We start from the raw sequence: 16,722 nt of genomic DNA, 5'->3' as shown, positions 1-16,722 counted from the left end.
TGCTTTTTTTTTTCATTTAAAAATGAAAAGGGATTTATTTCAAAAACTGCCTTCCCTTTTGCGTGCGATCATCTCTATCCATTTCCTGTCACAATCGTCCTGGAGTAGTGCTTGCTGCCGACATCAAATAAGCAGTTTGTCTTCCTTTGCTCCAGAAAATCACGGAAGACAAGGGGATGCCCTCCAGCAGTTCTCCCATTACAAAACCAAGATGTGTCACATCAGCATGCGCACCTTACATCTTCTACTCCACCATGGGACATGGGTGTGAATACATTAAACAAAACAAAATGTACAACAGATAAGCCTTCCTGCTTGGACACTGGCTGTAGACGCACAACAACAGTTGGGATTTCACATAACAACTACATAGATTTGCAAACACCAACGTTGTCAGTTTCTAATTCTGAGGGGGGGAAATGGCTTCCTATCAGCTTATCTGCTTTGCTCTACATAATGTAACCTGAGAGCTGGGATTAAGTAGTTCCGCAGGCTTCAAGAGCTGCAGAGCGGTGTGATATCCACCCCATCCCAATCTTGCACACAATTCTCAGTTCAAAGCTCAGTTCAAAACCAATGTTCTACAAGAATGCTTTGTTGTCCCCGCTTCCAAGGACACAACCTAAAAACTAAGCCTTAGTTCAAACTCTCCACTGATGGGGCTCATGAGTTCAATCTCACACACTGCCTGGCTACACGTACGGCATGCTTTCATGTCTATATCTACATAACTTTATCCCAGATGAGATTCCATATCACAATACACTGCATCCTCAAGATGGGACAATTTAGACCACTTTTGGCAGGATTACCTCACAGTCTCTCAAAGTCATAATTAAAACCGTAATGCAAGGCTGCCCCCCAAAAAGCCTAGAAATTCCTGCAAGGTTGTATTAATTCCCCATTCAAAAAAGGGCTACACACACACTTCTCTACAACTTTGGAGGTTCTAAAAAAATAGAACTAAAACAAAATGAACCCATTCTCTATGATTTTGTACTGCGCTGTCACCATCAATCAGACTTCTGATGCTCAAAGAATCTCATTGGCTGCAACAGTGGTTGAAATGAGCTAGTGCTCACCTAACATGAAATTGCTACAGGACTTTTCTTCATCGCTGCAAAGGCCATATTCATCCCCAGGACGCGACCAAAACAAAAACAAAAAACCGAAAGCAAAAAAGATGCTATTCCAGGGAGAATGACCCCAAATGGAACACACAGATCTATGAAGTTATGTTGTTTTTTCCAGGAGGATGGTTATTCTGCGTCGGAACTGTATGATGTAGAACCTGATGGTCCCATCCAACCATCGTCAGTGAGACTTTGTTTAATGGTGACCACGATAAGCCTTTCACATAGTCTCGATGGGACCGGTTTCTAAAAACTTCTGAGAAGCTCAAGTCAAGAACAACTACTGAGCAGTCTTCACTGATGGACGCCAACAGGGGTGAGCTATGTGCAGAAAAAGCAAATCTGGTGACGCTTCGGGAGTGCACAGGTGAGCTTAGGGCAGAGTCCGTGTTCTTTGTGTCCACAAGGACAACAGTCCCACTTTCGTCACCCAATACAAAAGTGTCCGTTCGATGTGGATGCCACACCAGGGAGGTAGGGAGGTTACTAAAGGCACTGCAGGCAATCCGAGTTGCTGGTTTTGGTGATCTGGTATCCCAGAGTAAAATCCTGCCATCCTCTGCACAGGGCAGGAACACGGTGTCTTTTCCAGGGCAGGAGGCCACACATGTCACTGGACTGGAATGAGCTTTATAGGTGTTGAGTACTGTTTGTTGAGGGATGTCCCAGATCTTCACACTGAAGTCTTTGCTGCCGCTGACGGCCTGTGTGTTGTTGGCAAGGACACTCACTGTTGTCACAATGTCGTCGTGCTCGTACTTACAGAATTTGTTCACGATCAGAGTTTCATTCTCATCTAGTTCCCAAAGTTCCACAGCACCTGAATCCGAAGCTACCAAGATGCCTTTATCAGCAACCCATTTCAGATCTGCTATTCCTGCTTCAGTCTGAACTCCCGCAGAGCAAAAGCCTTCATTAGGAGCTTTAGATGGGTCCTTGAACACCCAAATAGAACCCACCCAGCAACGTCCACTCAAACTGGAAGCTCCCAGGAGCAAAGAACCATCTGCCCGGTAGTGGGCCCCGTCCAGGTGCCGCTCCATGCAGGCGGGCGCGTTGGCCGGGATGCTCCACTCGGACCCGGCTTCTCCGTCGGCCGGCTGAGGCGGAGCCGCCTTCGCTCCCTCCATGGCCGCAGAGACACGCGCGGACAAACTTCGGGCTGTCTGTATGCTTTGACGTTCGAAGGTTAATTTCATCCGCTGGGATAGCTCAAGTCAGGAGAGCATGAAGCTCTTAATCTTTGGGTTGTGGGTTCGAAAGCCCCACGTTGGGCAAAAGATTATTGTGTTGTAGGGAGCTGGCACTAGGTGACCTTATGCACAAACAAGAATGGGTTTAATTGGGGGGGGGGGAGAATTGTGCACACTTGAAAACGTTGGCGGCATTAGGATAAATTCAACAGTGTAAGGTTTTGGTGGATGCAATATTGGAATACTTAGCTTATATAAAATATGCAGGGATTTATGCTGTGTAAAATGAAGCATGGAAAGAGAAGGGAAGTCATTGGTATTTTAAGGTTGTTTGAATGAATACTCTAAATTGTAGATCAGAAAATGTAGTGTACCTCGGGTTACAGATGCTTCAGGTTACAGACGCTTCAGGTTACAGACTCCGCTAAGCCAGAAATAGTACCTTGGGTTAAGAACTTTGCTTCAGGATGAGGACAGAAATTGCGTAGCAGCGGCAGTGGGAGGCCCCATTAGCTAAAGTGGCACCTCAGGTTAAGAACAGTTTCAGAACGGACCTCCAGAACTAATTAAGTTCTTAACCTGAGATACCACTCTGTGTGTGTGTGTGTGTGTGTGTGTGTGTAAACATACATAATATATAATATAATATAATATAATATAGGTTTTATAATATAATATAATATAATATAATATAATATAATATAATATAATATAATATAATATAATATAATAATATGGGTTTAATATAATATAATAATGGGTTTAATTCGGCAAATTTAATATAAAAACAAAGACGGGTGGGCTTCTGTTGAGATCGCATGAGACACAAAAATAATTTTCTCAAGGCTTTATTTCTGTATGGCCGGGGATTGGACTAGATGACCCTTGTGACCCTTTCCCAACTTTACTATCCTACGATTCTATTTCGCCCCCGCCCCTTAAATCCTGTCCAGGGTCGCCCAAAAATGCCTCGCGGGCCAGACCTCCCTGCCATAGACGAAACTGGTCCGATCGGGCCAACCTCGCAGGGTTGTTGCTTTGCTACGGAGCCAGCATGCAAGGCAGCGGACCTTCCAAAGCGCAATTCGGCAGCACATATACTAAAATTGGAACGATACAGAGAAGATTAGCATGGCCCCTGCGCAAAGCGCAATTGTTTGCAAGGATCGATTCGCTGCGCGCGGATTTCGCCTTCCTGCTGCTCCTCCTCCGGCCATGCAAGGGTGAAAACGATGCCGATGCAAGTGAGAGGCGGATTCCTAGAGAGGAAGGACATATTTTTTGGGGGGGTGGGTGGATGCGTGGGGGTGGCGGGGAGGAGGAGTCCTCCGGAGCAAAGGCGGCTCCCCCATCCTGCTTTGCAAAAAAAAAAAAAAAAAAAGCCAGCCTTGGATTGCAGCCGGAGGTTGAATTGCACGGATGCATTTATTCGCTGCAAAGCTGACAGCTGGTTCCTGCTCCTGCCCCACTGCTGCTTGAACCGGGAGGTCGCATTCCCCCCCCCCCCCCCAAGCCCTCCTCGCACATCCCTGCAGGGGTTTCTTGCAGAGGGAAACTGTCCTTTGTCCTTCCCAATCACGTGAGTCTCTCCCCCCCCCCCTTTCAGTCTTTGGGTGCAATGTGGGGCTGGGGAATGAAGGGGCTGGAAGCCCTCCTTTTACCCCCAAGTGGGGATCAGACAGTGCCTTGGGGGTGGGGGAAGGCCTGGGGAGCACAGAAGAGCGAGGCAAGCCCCCCCCCAAAAAAACAGCACCCTTTCCTGGTGTGGATCATCACTTAGGCAAGAGGGAGTTGGGTATGTACGTTCAGCCCGGATGAGAAGCGAGTGGTCTCTCCATCCTTGGCAGAGCTCGGGTGTGCCACCTGTCAGGGATTATTGAGCTGTGATGTCGGCATTGCAGGGCGGGGGGCTGGGCTAGATGGCCTTTGGGGGGTCCCTCGCAACACGACAGTTCGGTGATTCTGTGAAATCCGCAGAGCACAAGGCTATATCCATAGGCTTGGCCAATGCTTCCGAAGGAAAGCACAGAAGGAGAGCAGTCTTGTGCTCGGGTCCTACCACTTTGGCGCGATTCTGCAGCAGGGCTCCTCTCTGATTCCTAAGTTCACGTACAGCTGATCCAGGATATTCTTTTTACGTTGAGGAGCTTTGCTATCTGGCATTCTGAAGGTTTGGCCTTCTCGGTGGTGGCACCCAGCTTGTGGAACTCCCTCCCATCAGATGTCAAGGAGATGAGTAGCCAAGCAACCTTGAGAAGACATCTGAAGGGGCAGCCCTGTCTAGGGATGATTTTTTAATATGTAATGTTTTATTATGTTTTTATGTATTTTGGGAGCTGCCCAGAGTGGCTGGGGTACAATTATTATTATTATTATTATTATTATTATTATTATTATTATTATAGATGCCACCCGGACCCCTTGGTGTTGCGCACTGAACAAACTCCCTCCCTCTCTTTCCTCCTGTCGGCATCTTCTCTTTTCATTAGCAAGATGGCAGGCTAATATCTCCCGACAACCAAGAAATAACAGCTATAATAGTCCGTGATTGATCATGCCTGTTTTGGAGCAGCTTAATTTCCCCAACATCCCCAGCTAAAGATGATGTAATGTGAGCTTCTTTTCTGGCCACATCATATGTTAAAGCACCGTGGTGCCGGTTCGAACAGCTCTTCTTCCCAGAAATCTGGGAGCTGTAGTTTGTTATAAGGGTGCTGAGAGCTGGGGGAGAGACACCCTCCACCCCAAATTCCCATTGCAGAGCTACAATTCCCAGAGTTTTCTGTGAAGTGGGATTGACAGTTAAACTAGCTCTGTGATGGAGAACTGGGATCTCTCCTGACAAAGCTGGGCACCCTTAATAACATTAATTTGGGTAAAACTGCCCCAGATTATTAAAGGCCTTATGGTAACAACATGAACTCGGGCCTGGTAGTAATTCAGCAACTGGTGGAGGTCCCTGAGCAGGTTCTGCATTGAAGAAATGTATTGTTCTTGTTGGCTTTTCAGGACTCACATTTTGGGCGGCCGATTTTGCTTTATGACCAAAATTGGCAGAACAGGGAAATTGGCAGAACAAAATTGGCAAAATTGGCAGAACACCTTGGTGGCCCTGCCTTGGAGCACAGATGGAATAAGTAGACTCTGCTTAGAGAAGCTGTTCGTATCATCTGGACGGGGAGAAGCAGAGGATTCTGGGAAGGAACCGTGCAGAAGATCCTGAACGAGGAGGACGCCCTCAGCTCAGATGCTCAGCTCCAGCACTTCAGACGGGTTTCTCTAACACGGCCTGCCAAAAGGTTTGTGGCTGACTCCACCATCTTTGCCCTGAGGGACTGCGGCCAGAGTGATAGACAGGAAAAGCCTGATCTGGTTCTCCTAGAGCAGTTCCTGGCTGTCCTCCCCCCAGAGATGGAGAACTGGGTGAGGGAACATGGAGCAGAGACCGGTTCCCAAGTGGTGGCCCTGGCCAAAGGTTTCCTCTTGAGCCGAGCAGAAGACATGAAGCAGGAGGAGGAACAGCAGGTACGATATGATAATCTTTATTGTCATTGTCCCATACAAAACAACGAAATTGAAAAAATGTACATCAGACATTCAAAAGCCAACAAGCCTGCTATCCCAGCTATCCCAGCCTGGTTAGCCCCCTAAAAACTCTGATACCCCATAATTGAATACAATATACTCACATAGAGACTACCTTGTTGTTGTTGTTTAGTCGTTTAGTCATGTCCGACTCTTGGTGACCCCCTGGACCAGAGCACACCAGGCACTCCTGTCTTCCACTGCTTCCCGCAGTTTGGTCAAACTCATGCTGGTAGCTTCGAGAACACTGTCCAACCATCTTGTCCTCTGTCGTCCCCTTCTCCTTGTGCCCTCCATCTTTCCCAGCATCAGGGTCTTTTCCAGGGAGTCTTCTCTTCTCATGAGGTGGCCAAAGTATTGGCGCCTCAGCTTCACGATCTGTTCTTCAGGTGAGCGAGACTACCTTACACTGCGTTTAAAACCAAAATCGCATTTGGATAGAAACTATTTCTCAGGCAGCTAGTCCTAGTCTTTATAACCCTGTACCTTCTTCCAGAAGGCAGAAGCTGAAAGAGATCATTTCCGGGGTGCGCACTATTCTGCGTTATCTCTGCAGCTTTCTTGTGACACCTGGAAGCGTAGATTTGATCCAAGGTGGGAAGAGTGCACCCAATTCTTCTCTCCGCAGTCTTTACAACCCTGGACAGCATTGTTTTTCCCCTGACGGTGCAGCTCCCGAACCACACACACAGACCATAAGTTAAGACATTCTCCATAGTACAATGGTAAAATGCCATCAACAGGTCCTTTGAGAGATTGTTTTTGTGGAGGCTTTTCAGAAAATATAACCTCTGCTGTGCTCTCTTCATCAGGTCTTTGCTTCATCTTGGTGGTTCCAGGGGGCTGAGAATATTTTCTAAGGACGTTGCCAAAGTGTGCAACGGTTGTCCACTTTTCAGCCGTTCTGGAAGTCCTCCAAGGAGAGGACTGCTCATTTCTTTCCTAATCTCTCTCTCTCTCTCTCTCTGTCCCCTCTTTTCTCTTTCTGATCCTTGCTGCTTTTTCAACTGCAGGGACTATTTGCAGAAGAAGCCGTGAACTTTCCTGAGGCAGAGGAGGACCTGTCAGACCCCAGGCAGATGCCTCTCCCCAAGTGGTGGATCAAGCAGGAGGAAGAAGACGAAGGCGCTCCTTCGTTGGGTAAGGATTCACAAGACATTTCCCGGCTTGGGTCTTCCCTTCTTGAGCGGGTCTCTCTTGTTTTCCCTTGAGCCTGTGTCGGGGAAGAGCTGACTCCACCAAATGCTTAGCTTCCGTCGTTCGGGAATATATACAGTATTTTCTGGAAGGGCGATTTTGTGGGAATTAAACTCTAGTTCCCATAGTAGCAGACTTTTGTGGAAGACAGCCCTGGGTTATTTGACCATTTAGCTATTTATCTTTTCCCTCCTATAAAAACTACGCAAGACACTCTCTTTTAAAGTTTTTTTGTTGTTGAAATATATACCGTATTTTTAGCTCCACAAGACACACCTTTTTCTTCCTAAAATGTTAAGGGAAATATCTGTGCGTCTTATGGAGTGAATGCGTGGTCCCTGGAGCCGAATTGCCCTGGGGCAAAAAGCAGATCATGCTTTTTTTTTTTGAAAGAGGGAAGTGGGTGTTGAAACAAAGCCGCTGATCGGGAGAGAGATAAGGAATGCTAGAGATAAAGGAGGCTGCCTGGGAGGGGGGAGGTAAAGACAGCAAACTTGCAAAGGGAGAAAACAGGAAGACTAAAGCAATAAGGAGAGAAATTAGAATAAAAGGAAGAGCAAAAAACTGCTCCAGTTAAGGAAAAGACACTAAGGCAAAAAAGAAGGAAGGGAGTGTTGGAAGGAAACAGCTGATCGGTGGGATCGGAAGAAAGATAAGGGATGCTAGCGGAGGCTGCCTGGAAGGAGGGAGGTAAAAGCCCATGGATCCTCAGGATTTTTACATTGGGTCACCCCAAATTCACCATCAGATCACATAGCATGTCCATGGCTGCAGCCTGCACCAAAAAGATCACGCACCCACTGTTGCCTGGGGCTGCAATGGTGCAAAAATGTGGTTACAAAGCACGGATCCACATGGATCCTCAGGATTTTTGCATTGGGTCACCCCAAATTCACCATCAGATCACATGTCTGCGGCCATAGCATGAACCACAAAAATCATACATCCACTGTTTCGTACAGAATATTTTTTCTTGTTTTCCTCCTCTAAAAACTAGGTGCGTCTTATGGTCAGGTGTGTCTTAAGGAGCGAAAAATATGGTATATATATTGATTTTCCAAAATATAAACATACAACAAAATGACTTTCAAATCCAATGATTGAGATTACTCTGAATCACCTGACTTCCCCCCATCCTTTCCACGGGTCCTATTGATTCTCTTTCAACTGTATATCAATACTTCTCCAATTTTTCATCTTCCTAGATTATCTATGCGTTCTGTTACATTTCAACTGTGTTTAAAATCCTGCTAATGTTTTGACCTGTTCAGAATGATTTTGTATATAAATTATAAATATTTCACATTCTTATTAAAATTTCTTGTCTTCTTGATTTATGAGCTTCCCAGTTAGTTTTGCTATTTAAAGTTAAAATAACATAAATTTTTTACTTAGTGTGCTTGCTGCTTTAACTGTTAAGACTGTGAACTGACAGTGCAACTAATAGTGGGGCAGGAGAGATGAAAATAATGCCAATGTGTTTCACCCTGGTATCAGATAGTAATAGTAATAATAATAATAATAATAATAATAATAATAATAATAATTTTGTTATTTATACCCCGCCCATCTGGCTGGGTTTCTGCAGCCACTCTGGGCGGCTCCCAACAGAATATTAAAAACACCAAACATTAAAAACTTCCCTAAGCAGGTCTGCCTTCAGATGTCTTCTAAAAGTTAGATAGTTGTTTATTTCCTTGACATCTGATGGGAGGGCGTTCCACAGGGCGGGTGACACCACCGAGAAGGCCCTCTGCCTGGTTCCCTGTAACCTCACTTCTCGCAGGGAGGGAACTGCCAGAAGGCCCTTGGACCTCAGTGCATGGATATACAGGTCTAAGATGCCTGGGACCCGAATTTTCAGGGGCCTCTGACTCATTTACCAGAAGTAATGTATTTAGTGTTGACTCTGGAAGTGTATCCTCTATTCCGACCAAACTAAGCTCTCCTACTCCACTATAAATGTTGACCACTATTGGAACTGGATTTTCCTGATCCTGATTTTCCTGACCCCTTTGGCCTGATCCTGAAGGCTCATCTTGTGCTCTTAATCCTCCATTAATTTGTTTAGAGGAACTGCTAAACCTGTTGTCTGGTTGTTTTGGTTTCTGTCGTAAGCCTGTCTTGGTTTAAAAGCAGGGCCTAAATCAGTGGTATGCTGTGATTATTTTTCATAGGGGAGCATAAGTCCTAGAGGCGCCAGTTTGCAAGGGAGATTGCGGGGGCGGGGGAACAGACGTCATCTTCGTGACATCTTTTTAAATTAATTAATTAATTAGGTTTTTCAGATTAAAATTTTACAATTACATATTCAACATACAACTTAAAAACAAGATTCCAAAGAGCCTCCTGGACTTCCCTCGTCTCCTTTGTGGGTCCTATTAATCATTTCCTCCGGCATCTTTTATGTCAATCACATCTTTTACATCTCCATTGTATCCAAAATTCACCATTAAACTATGGTGGTACCTTGGTTCTCGAACTGAATCCATTCCGGGAGTCTGTTTGACTCCCGAAACTGTTTGAAAACCAAGGCGTGGCTTCTGGTTGGCTGCAGGAGCTTCCTGCACTCAGTTGGAAGCCGCGGAAGCTGTGTCGGACGTTCGGCTTCTGAAAAACGTTTGCAAACCGGAACACTCACTTCCGGGTTTGTGGCGTTTGGGAGCCAATTTGTTCGACAACTAAGCTGTTTGGTAACCAAGGTACCACTGTACAAGTGTTATTCCAGTCCTGCTAACAATTTTAGCTGTTTACAATGGTTTTTAAGATAAATTATAAATTTCACCATTCCTTATTAAACTTTTGGTTTTCCTGATTTCTGATTCTTGTGGACATTTTAGCCATTTCAGCATCTTGACGTCCTGACGTCCCATGCTTGAGAATCACTCCTCCCTCCCTAAGCTCGGCAGAAACTTTTTTTTTTTTGGAAAATAATATTTATTACTTTTCCAGCAAATTAAACACTACAAAAAAATGAACAATACAATACAATACAAAAACAATACATAACACTAACACATTAAACTAACAAACTAACTAACAAAACAAAACAAAAACAGTTTAAAACACATCTACCAATTTCAATATCTTATCTTTCATTCACTTATTTCAACGACCTCCTCGCACCTCCCTTTTTGTATTCTACTTCTGTTAATTGTTTCAGCAATTCCTTTCCATCTTCCTCTGTTTTATATCCTATAGTTATCTTAACATATTCTAACCTTATTTTTTCCTTTAATACTCTAAGAATCTAAAAAAAATAAAAAAAATCCTTCCAGTAGCACCTTAAAGACCAACTAAGTTAGTTCTTGGTATGAGCTTTCGTGTGCATGCACACTTCTTCAGATACCACTTCTTCAGATATCTGTAACTAAGAATCTAAGAATCTAATAATCTGATTCTTGTGGACATTTTAGCCATTTCAGCATCTTGACGTCCTGACATCCCATGCTTGAGAATCACTCCTCCCTCCCTGAGCCAGGCAGAAACTTTGTGGGCTTGGGGAAGAAGGCACATGGGGTCTAGCCTAGTCCCCTTAGTCTGCCAACTGCACACCACCAATCTAAATAATTAAGAAACTGGTCTTCCTGTCATCTTTGTTCCCCTTGCAGGAGGACTGAGGATTATTGTGGTGTGTCCTCCCTCGCCCCTTCCCAATGGCGGAGTGGAAGCACCTTCTGTGCCTCTGGAACAGGTAAGAGGTTCTTTATTTTTAGGAGGGATTAAAGGGGAATTTCGGTTCGAATCCCCGTGACGGGGTGAGCTCCCATTGCTCGGTCCCTGCTCCTGCCCACCTAGCAGTTCAAAAGCACGTCAAAGTGCAAGTAGATAAATAGGTACCGCTCCGGCAGGAAGGTAAACGGCGTTTCTGTGCGCTGCTCTGGTTTGCCAGAAGTGGCCTAGTCATGCTGGCCACATGACCCAGAAGCTGTACACTGGCTCCCTTGGCCAATAAAGCTGCAGGTGAGCCTGGCTGCCTCTGTGTCCTGCACAACTCACTGGGCCTGGAAAAATTGTGGGAATGTCGTGGATAGCAGGAGAGGATATATTGATGAAATATTATCCTTCCTCACTCACGCTAGTGAGTCGGTAGCAGAGTACGTTCTCAGTATATTGCAGGAAACTAGTTGGTAGATTCGTCTGAATCTCTTTACTTAAGCAATCCAGTCTAGGTTGTTCAGATTGGGTTTTGTTCCTGGTAAATTCCCCCTTCTTGTTTGTTTTATTCCATCCTGATGTATTTTGTTGTCTGCTGGCTCTTAGCCAGCAGCACATGGGCACATTCCCATATGGGATGAACTCAAACTCTGTTCTGTAACTATAAGCTAAAGTCTGCATTCAGTTTACTTACTGAACATAAGTAAACTTCTTATCATTATTTTAAGAGAAGACTGTTTGGTCTTTATTCTTTTTAGGAGGGATTAAAGGGGAATTTATGGGAAACAAAAGCCAATCTGGACAAAGTCAGATTGGATTCCTTAAGTAAAAAGATTCAAACGAATCTACCAACTAGTTTCCTGCAATATACTGGAGAATGTACTCTGCTACTGACCTACTAGCGTGAGTGAGGAAGGATATTATTATTATTATTATTATTATTATTATTATTATTATAATGTATTTTTATTAAATATTTTCTTGATTTACAAAGGTATGTGCAATAGTCTCCCTCTTGTATTTTTTCCCCCATGTAACTTTTTTTTACAAATCGGTTTCATTTGTTGAAACATTAGGAAGAAAAGGGGGAAAGAGGTGGAGTGGGGGAAAGATGGATGGGGGTGGGGTCGGGTGGTGATGTTTCTATTTTACTTAATATATGTAGGGTTTTGTGTCAGCGTCGCTTCTGCAGGTTCTTTGCTGTTCACTTGTGTTCCTTTGGTGGCGAGAGAGGTTGGGGTTGGCCTAGGGTGTGGTTGTTCATTTGTGGTTGGCTGTGGTGATCTTTGTTTTCATGTGTGAGTGGGGTGGGTGGGTGTTTTGGATCAGGTTAGCCATATTGATTTGTATGCTGTTGGTGGGTTTTTGTCATTGTCTTGTTGTGCTGTGTGTGTGATAAGGGGGAGCCATACAGGGGTGAAGGCGTCTTCTTCTATTTGTCCCCGTGTCAGTTTCAGTTTATTGGTTAATTTTTCTAGTAAGGCTGTTTCCCATACTATTTGGTAGCAATGCTCCATGCTTACTCCTGACAGGCCTCTCCAGTGTCTGATAATAATAATAATAATAATAATAATAATAATAATAATAATAGTAATAATTTTTATTTATACCCCGCCCTCCCTGGCCAGAGCCGGGCTCATGGCGGCTAACACCAATAAAATCACGGTAAAAACATAATAGGGGGAAAAAGGGGGGGGGGAGAAAAGAAAAGAAAAAAACCAATTTAAAATACAGGTTAGAATGCAATTTAAAATGCAGCCTCATTTTAAAGTAGCTGATAAATCAAGACCATAAGGGGAGGGAAACATAAGGGTCAGACCGAGTCCAAACCAAAGGCCAGGCGGAACAGCTCTGTCTTGTAGGCCCTGCAGAAAGTTGTCAAGTCCCGCAGGGCCCTAGTCTCTTGTGACAGAGCGTTCCACCACGTTATGATGTTTCTGGTTGCTGAGAGTAGGTGGATTAAGGAAGGATAATATTTAATCAATATATCCTCTTCTACTATCCACAACATTCCCACAAAAATCAACCTCTTCCCCATCTGCTCTCATCCTAGCTGCCCAGCAAGGAAGCTGCTACATAAACAAGCTTTTCCTTCTCCCTCTTCTTTGCCATTCTCCACGCAGAGATCACATTTCTTTTTATTCCCTGCTCAGGTGACATTTGAGGATGTGGCTGTATGTTTCACCGCAGAAGAATGGAGCTCACTGGATCCGAACCAAAGGGCCCTGCACCGGGAGGTCATGGAGGAGAACTGGAAAATGGTCACCTCCCTGGAACAGCAAGGCTTGGCTGCCCACGAAGCAGCAGTGCAGGCTGGGAGCAGTGAGGAACTCTGGGAAAGGACTGTGCAAAAGCTCATAGGTGAGCATCTCCCTTTTTTCTGTGGCTAAGGCTCCCTTTTCCTCGTAGCTGGTAGAGTCACCCTCCCATTTGTGATCTGCAGTGAATGCTCCCTTTCTCACTTCAGTACTTACGAAGCTTCCTTTTGTTCCAGGAGCAGGGAGTCAGGGCGAAGGGGAACGCAGCGCGGCATCGTTGCCAAGAGCCCGACGCAAAGAGGGCAGAGAGCTGAGGAGGAAAGCGGAAGCTAAGCAGAAGAGCAAGGAGTCGCCTGCCCGTCGAGGCAGCGGCGCCTGCGAAATCCCAGCCGAAGAGCAACAGGACAAGAGGAAGGAAAGGTGTCCGGTGTGCGGCAAAATGTTCAAATGGAAATCGAGCCTTGATGCTCATTCCAAAGTCCACACTGGGGAGAAGCCGTTCAAATGTCTGGAGTGTGGGAAGGGTTTCAGCCGGAGCTCCAGCGTGACGTCGCACGAGAAGATCCACAGAGGGGAGAAGCCGTATGAGTGCGCCGATTGCGGCAAGAGCTTCATTCGCCGGGACTCCCTCATCTCGCACCAGAGGATCCACACGGGGGAGAAGCCCTACAAGTGTCTGGAGTGCGGGAGGAGGTTCAACCGGAAAGGGAGCCTTATTTTCCACCAGAGAATCCACGCGAGGGACAAGCCCTACAAGTGCTCGGAGTGCGGCAAGAGCTACTGCAGGAATTCGAGCCTCATCTCTCACCGGAGAATCCACACCGGCGAGAAGCCGTTTCAGTGCCTGGAGTGCGGACAGAGTTTCAGAGAGAAGAAGAGCCTCACCGCTCATCAGGGAACCCACACGGGCGAAAAGCCCTTCAAGTGCTTTGAGTGTGGCCAGAGCTTCAACAGCAAAGGCAACCTCAATTTGCACCAGCGGATCCACTCCGGCGAGAAGCCGTTCCGGTGCCTGGAGTGCGGGCAGAGCTTCATCCGGAAAGGCGCCCTTATCTCACATCAGAGCATCCACACCGAGGAGAAGCCCTTCAAGTGCTCCGAGTGCGGGAAGTGCTTCCGGAAGAACTCGAACCTCGTTTCTCACCAGAGCATCCACACGGGCGAGAAGCGGTTCCAGTGCTTCGAGTGCGGGAGGAGCTTCACGCGGAGAGGCACGCTCAACTTGCACCAGCTGCTGCACACCGGCGAGAAGCCGTTCAAATGCCTGGAGTGCGGGAAGAGCTTCATTGTGAAAGGGTCCCTCGTTTCGCACCAGAGGATCCACACCGGCGAGAAGCCTTTCCAGTGCCAGGAGTGCGGGAAGAGCTTCATGAGGAGAGACTCCCTCATCTCGCACCAGAATATCCACACGGGAGAGAAGCCCTACACGTGCCCCGAGTGCGGGAAGAGCTTCCGCCAGAAGAGCAACCTCACCGCTCACGAGGGAACCCACACCGGGGAGAAACCTTACAGCTGCCTGGAGTGCGGGAAAAGCTTCCGGCGGAACGAGAGCCTGAAAAAGCACCAGAGGCTGCACCTGGAACAGCTGCCTTGGAACATGGAAATAGCTCCCATGACGACGCCGGTCCACAGGGGAGGAACCATCCAAATGCTTCGAATGTGGGACGAGCTTCGGCCAGAATATAAGGATCACGTCACACTGAAGAACCCACCCATGGGGGAATCCTAAAAGTGCGCACAGCATGAGGGGGAAGTGCCAATCTTCTTTAGATTCCTCATATTGCAGGGGGTTGGACTAGATGACCCCTGGGTCCCTTCCAGCTCTACCATTCTATGAATCTGTCGTTTTGCAATTCACATCCGGAGGAAGCATATGTAACAAAGTAGATTAGAGCAGTCGATGAAGTAGATTAGATAATTCCCCCCCCCCCCCCATGGACCACTTGATGGTCTTGACAAACCATTTAATTACAGTTAATACCTCTTGTTACATTTGCTTTAGGTTGAGCATTTTCAGGTTGTGTCCCACAGCAACCCGATAGGTACAGGAAAAGGTTACTTCCGGGTTTCACCGCATGCGCAGATGCACAAAGTGACGTCACGCGCATGCGCGGAAGCGGCGAATCACGACCTGCGCAGACGCGGGTTGCATTCTGCTCATGTTGCGAACGGGGCTCCGGAACGGATCCTGTTCGCAACCAGAGATACCACTGTATTCCCCTCCCCTTGCCCGTTGTAGCAATTGTAACACACTGTGCTAGGTGCTGTATGATTTTAAATGGTATTTTAAATGCTATTTCATAGGACAATTTGCATTTGGATCGCAATAAAAGACAATATAAGAAATAAAAGAAGCAATGGAAAATACAGCTAAAAATCAGTATGAATATTTAACACGGACATGTCATGGAATACCTGAACGAAGCTTGTGGACCACTGGGAACCCCTGGAATAGAGCTCTAGTGACCAATTGGACCTTTGCAGCCAACAGAGAATTCACATGTGAGACTGATGGTATATAAATGTTCAAATCCCTACAAACCCTGTATTGTACTTAGGGAAATGAATAGAGTCAGAATCTTACAAAGTGTAGTGTTTTGAGTAAGCATTTAACCTCGTCGCCTTTTGTGAATGAACTGTCACTCCTAGTGACCTAGAGCGGCCACCGCCATGGGGGCTTGGGACTCAAAAGAGAATTTGGGATGCTTCAGTGGGGTGGGGAGATGATTATATGGGGCAGTGATAGTGGGTGATAAAGCTACTATTGAGGCATAGAGGGAGAAATGGACTCCCTCTCTCATTTTGTGAGAACTCAAGTTTGCCTAGTGAAAACAAGTGGCGATGTTTAGTGAGAGAGAGAAAAATGATGATTAGGACTATCATCTCATGCATCGATATAATGTTGTGGTTAGGTAGTTAACTGCTTCACTTTTTTGTGAATGAACCATTTTGTGGCTGGCGCCCATGACATCTTCATCAAAATTCCAAGGGTATTCATTGGCAAAAAAAAAAAAAGCTTGATGGCGACCACGTCTCTCCCTATATTCTCAATCCAAGCGTACAAGAGGCATTTATCAAGAGTTGGAGGCCGCAATCCTGCCAGCCAAGCAAACACACTCAAGGTGAATGAGAAGCAAGGCCATTGAAAGGTATAGATCCCTAAACACACCTGGGAATATAACTGCCTCGAACTCCGTGGAAGTTTACTTCCAGGTCGACATCTTCCAATGGACTTGTATTTTGTGGGACTTTAAATTGGATGATTCCTCACCCCACCCCATTATCCTTTTTATTTTTATTTTGCAAGGATTGACCACGTAGCCCTTTTAAAGTAGAGATCTTTATCCCAGTCTGCATCTGTATTAGAAACTCATATATGGTTTTCTCCTTGATGCCGCATAGGAAGTGATTCATAAATTAATGTAAATAAAGTCCTTTCCATTGTTGAACAAAGAGGCATGAATCCCTGAAATGCACTTTCCTCTCTCTCTCTCTCTCTCTCTCTCTCTCTCTCTCTCTCTCTCTCCCTCCCTCTCCATGACAGGTTGTCAATCAACTGGCGTTTCTGGACCTGGTTATGTCTGTATACCTGTAAGAAAAGAGTTTGGACCCACTGTGCGTCTGATGATGTCACCTGGCACAATTATGACATCATATGATTTGACAGGCAGGTGCTGCCACTCACCTGCCAAAGTTGAT

The 16,722-nt window shown here is 46.0% G+C and overlaps 1 protein-coding gene, 1 long non-coding RNA gene and 1 pseudogene across 3 annotated transcripts; 2 read left to right on the top strand and 1 right to left on the bottom strand.

Moving 5' to 3' along the window:
* Nucleotides 1-3: 3 nt before the first annotated feature.
* Nucleotides 4-2,278, bottom strand: LOC310837857 (methylosome protein WDR77 pseudogene; annotated as a pseudogene). Its single transcript has one exon. The product of its transcript is annotated as a methylosome protein WDR77 pseudogene (transcript).
* Nucleotides 2,279-3,625: 1,347 nt separating this feature from the next.
* On the top strand, nucleotides 3,626-16,476 carry LOC310837410 (uncharacterized protein). The gene is made up of 6 exons (XM_083723973.1): nucleotides 3,626-3,905; nucleotides 5,336-5,851; nucleotides 6,925-7,051; nucleotides 10,720-10,802; nucleotides 12,919-13,126; nucleotides 13,260-16,476. Exons 2-6 carry the CDS (start codon nucleotides 5,738-5,740, stop codon nucleotides 14,750-14,752), a joined length of 2,025 nt encoding a protein of 674 aa, XP_083580099.1. The 5' UTR covers nucleotides 3,626-3,905; nucleotides 5,336-5,737; the 3' UTR covers nucleotides 14,753-16,476.
* LOC310838312 lies at nucleotides 7,069-7,890 on the top strand. The gene is made up of 2 exons (XR_014560917.1): nucleotides 7,069-7,587; nucleotides 7,799-7,890. It is a non-coding gene; the product is annotated as an uncharacterized lncRNA (long non-coding RNA).
* Nucleotides 16,477-16,722: the final 246 nt, after the last annotated feature.

The sequence above is a fragment of the Podarcis gaigeae genome, assembly GCF_964106915.1.
Source record: "Podarcis gaigeae genome assembly, chromosome: 2".
Taxonomy (NCBI): domain Eukaryota; kingdom Metazoa; phylum Chordata; class Lepidosauria; order Squamata; family Lacertidae; genus Podarcis; species Podarcis gaigeae.
The sequence above is the reverse complement of the archived record's forward strand: the minus strand, read 5'-3'. Positions and strand labels throughout refer to the sequence as shown.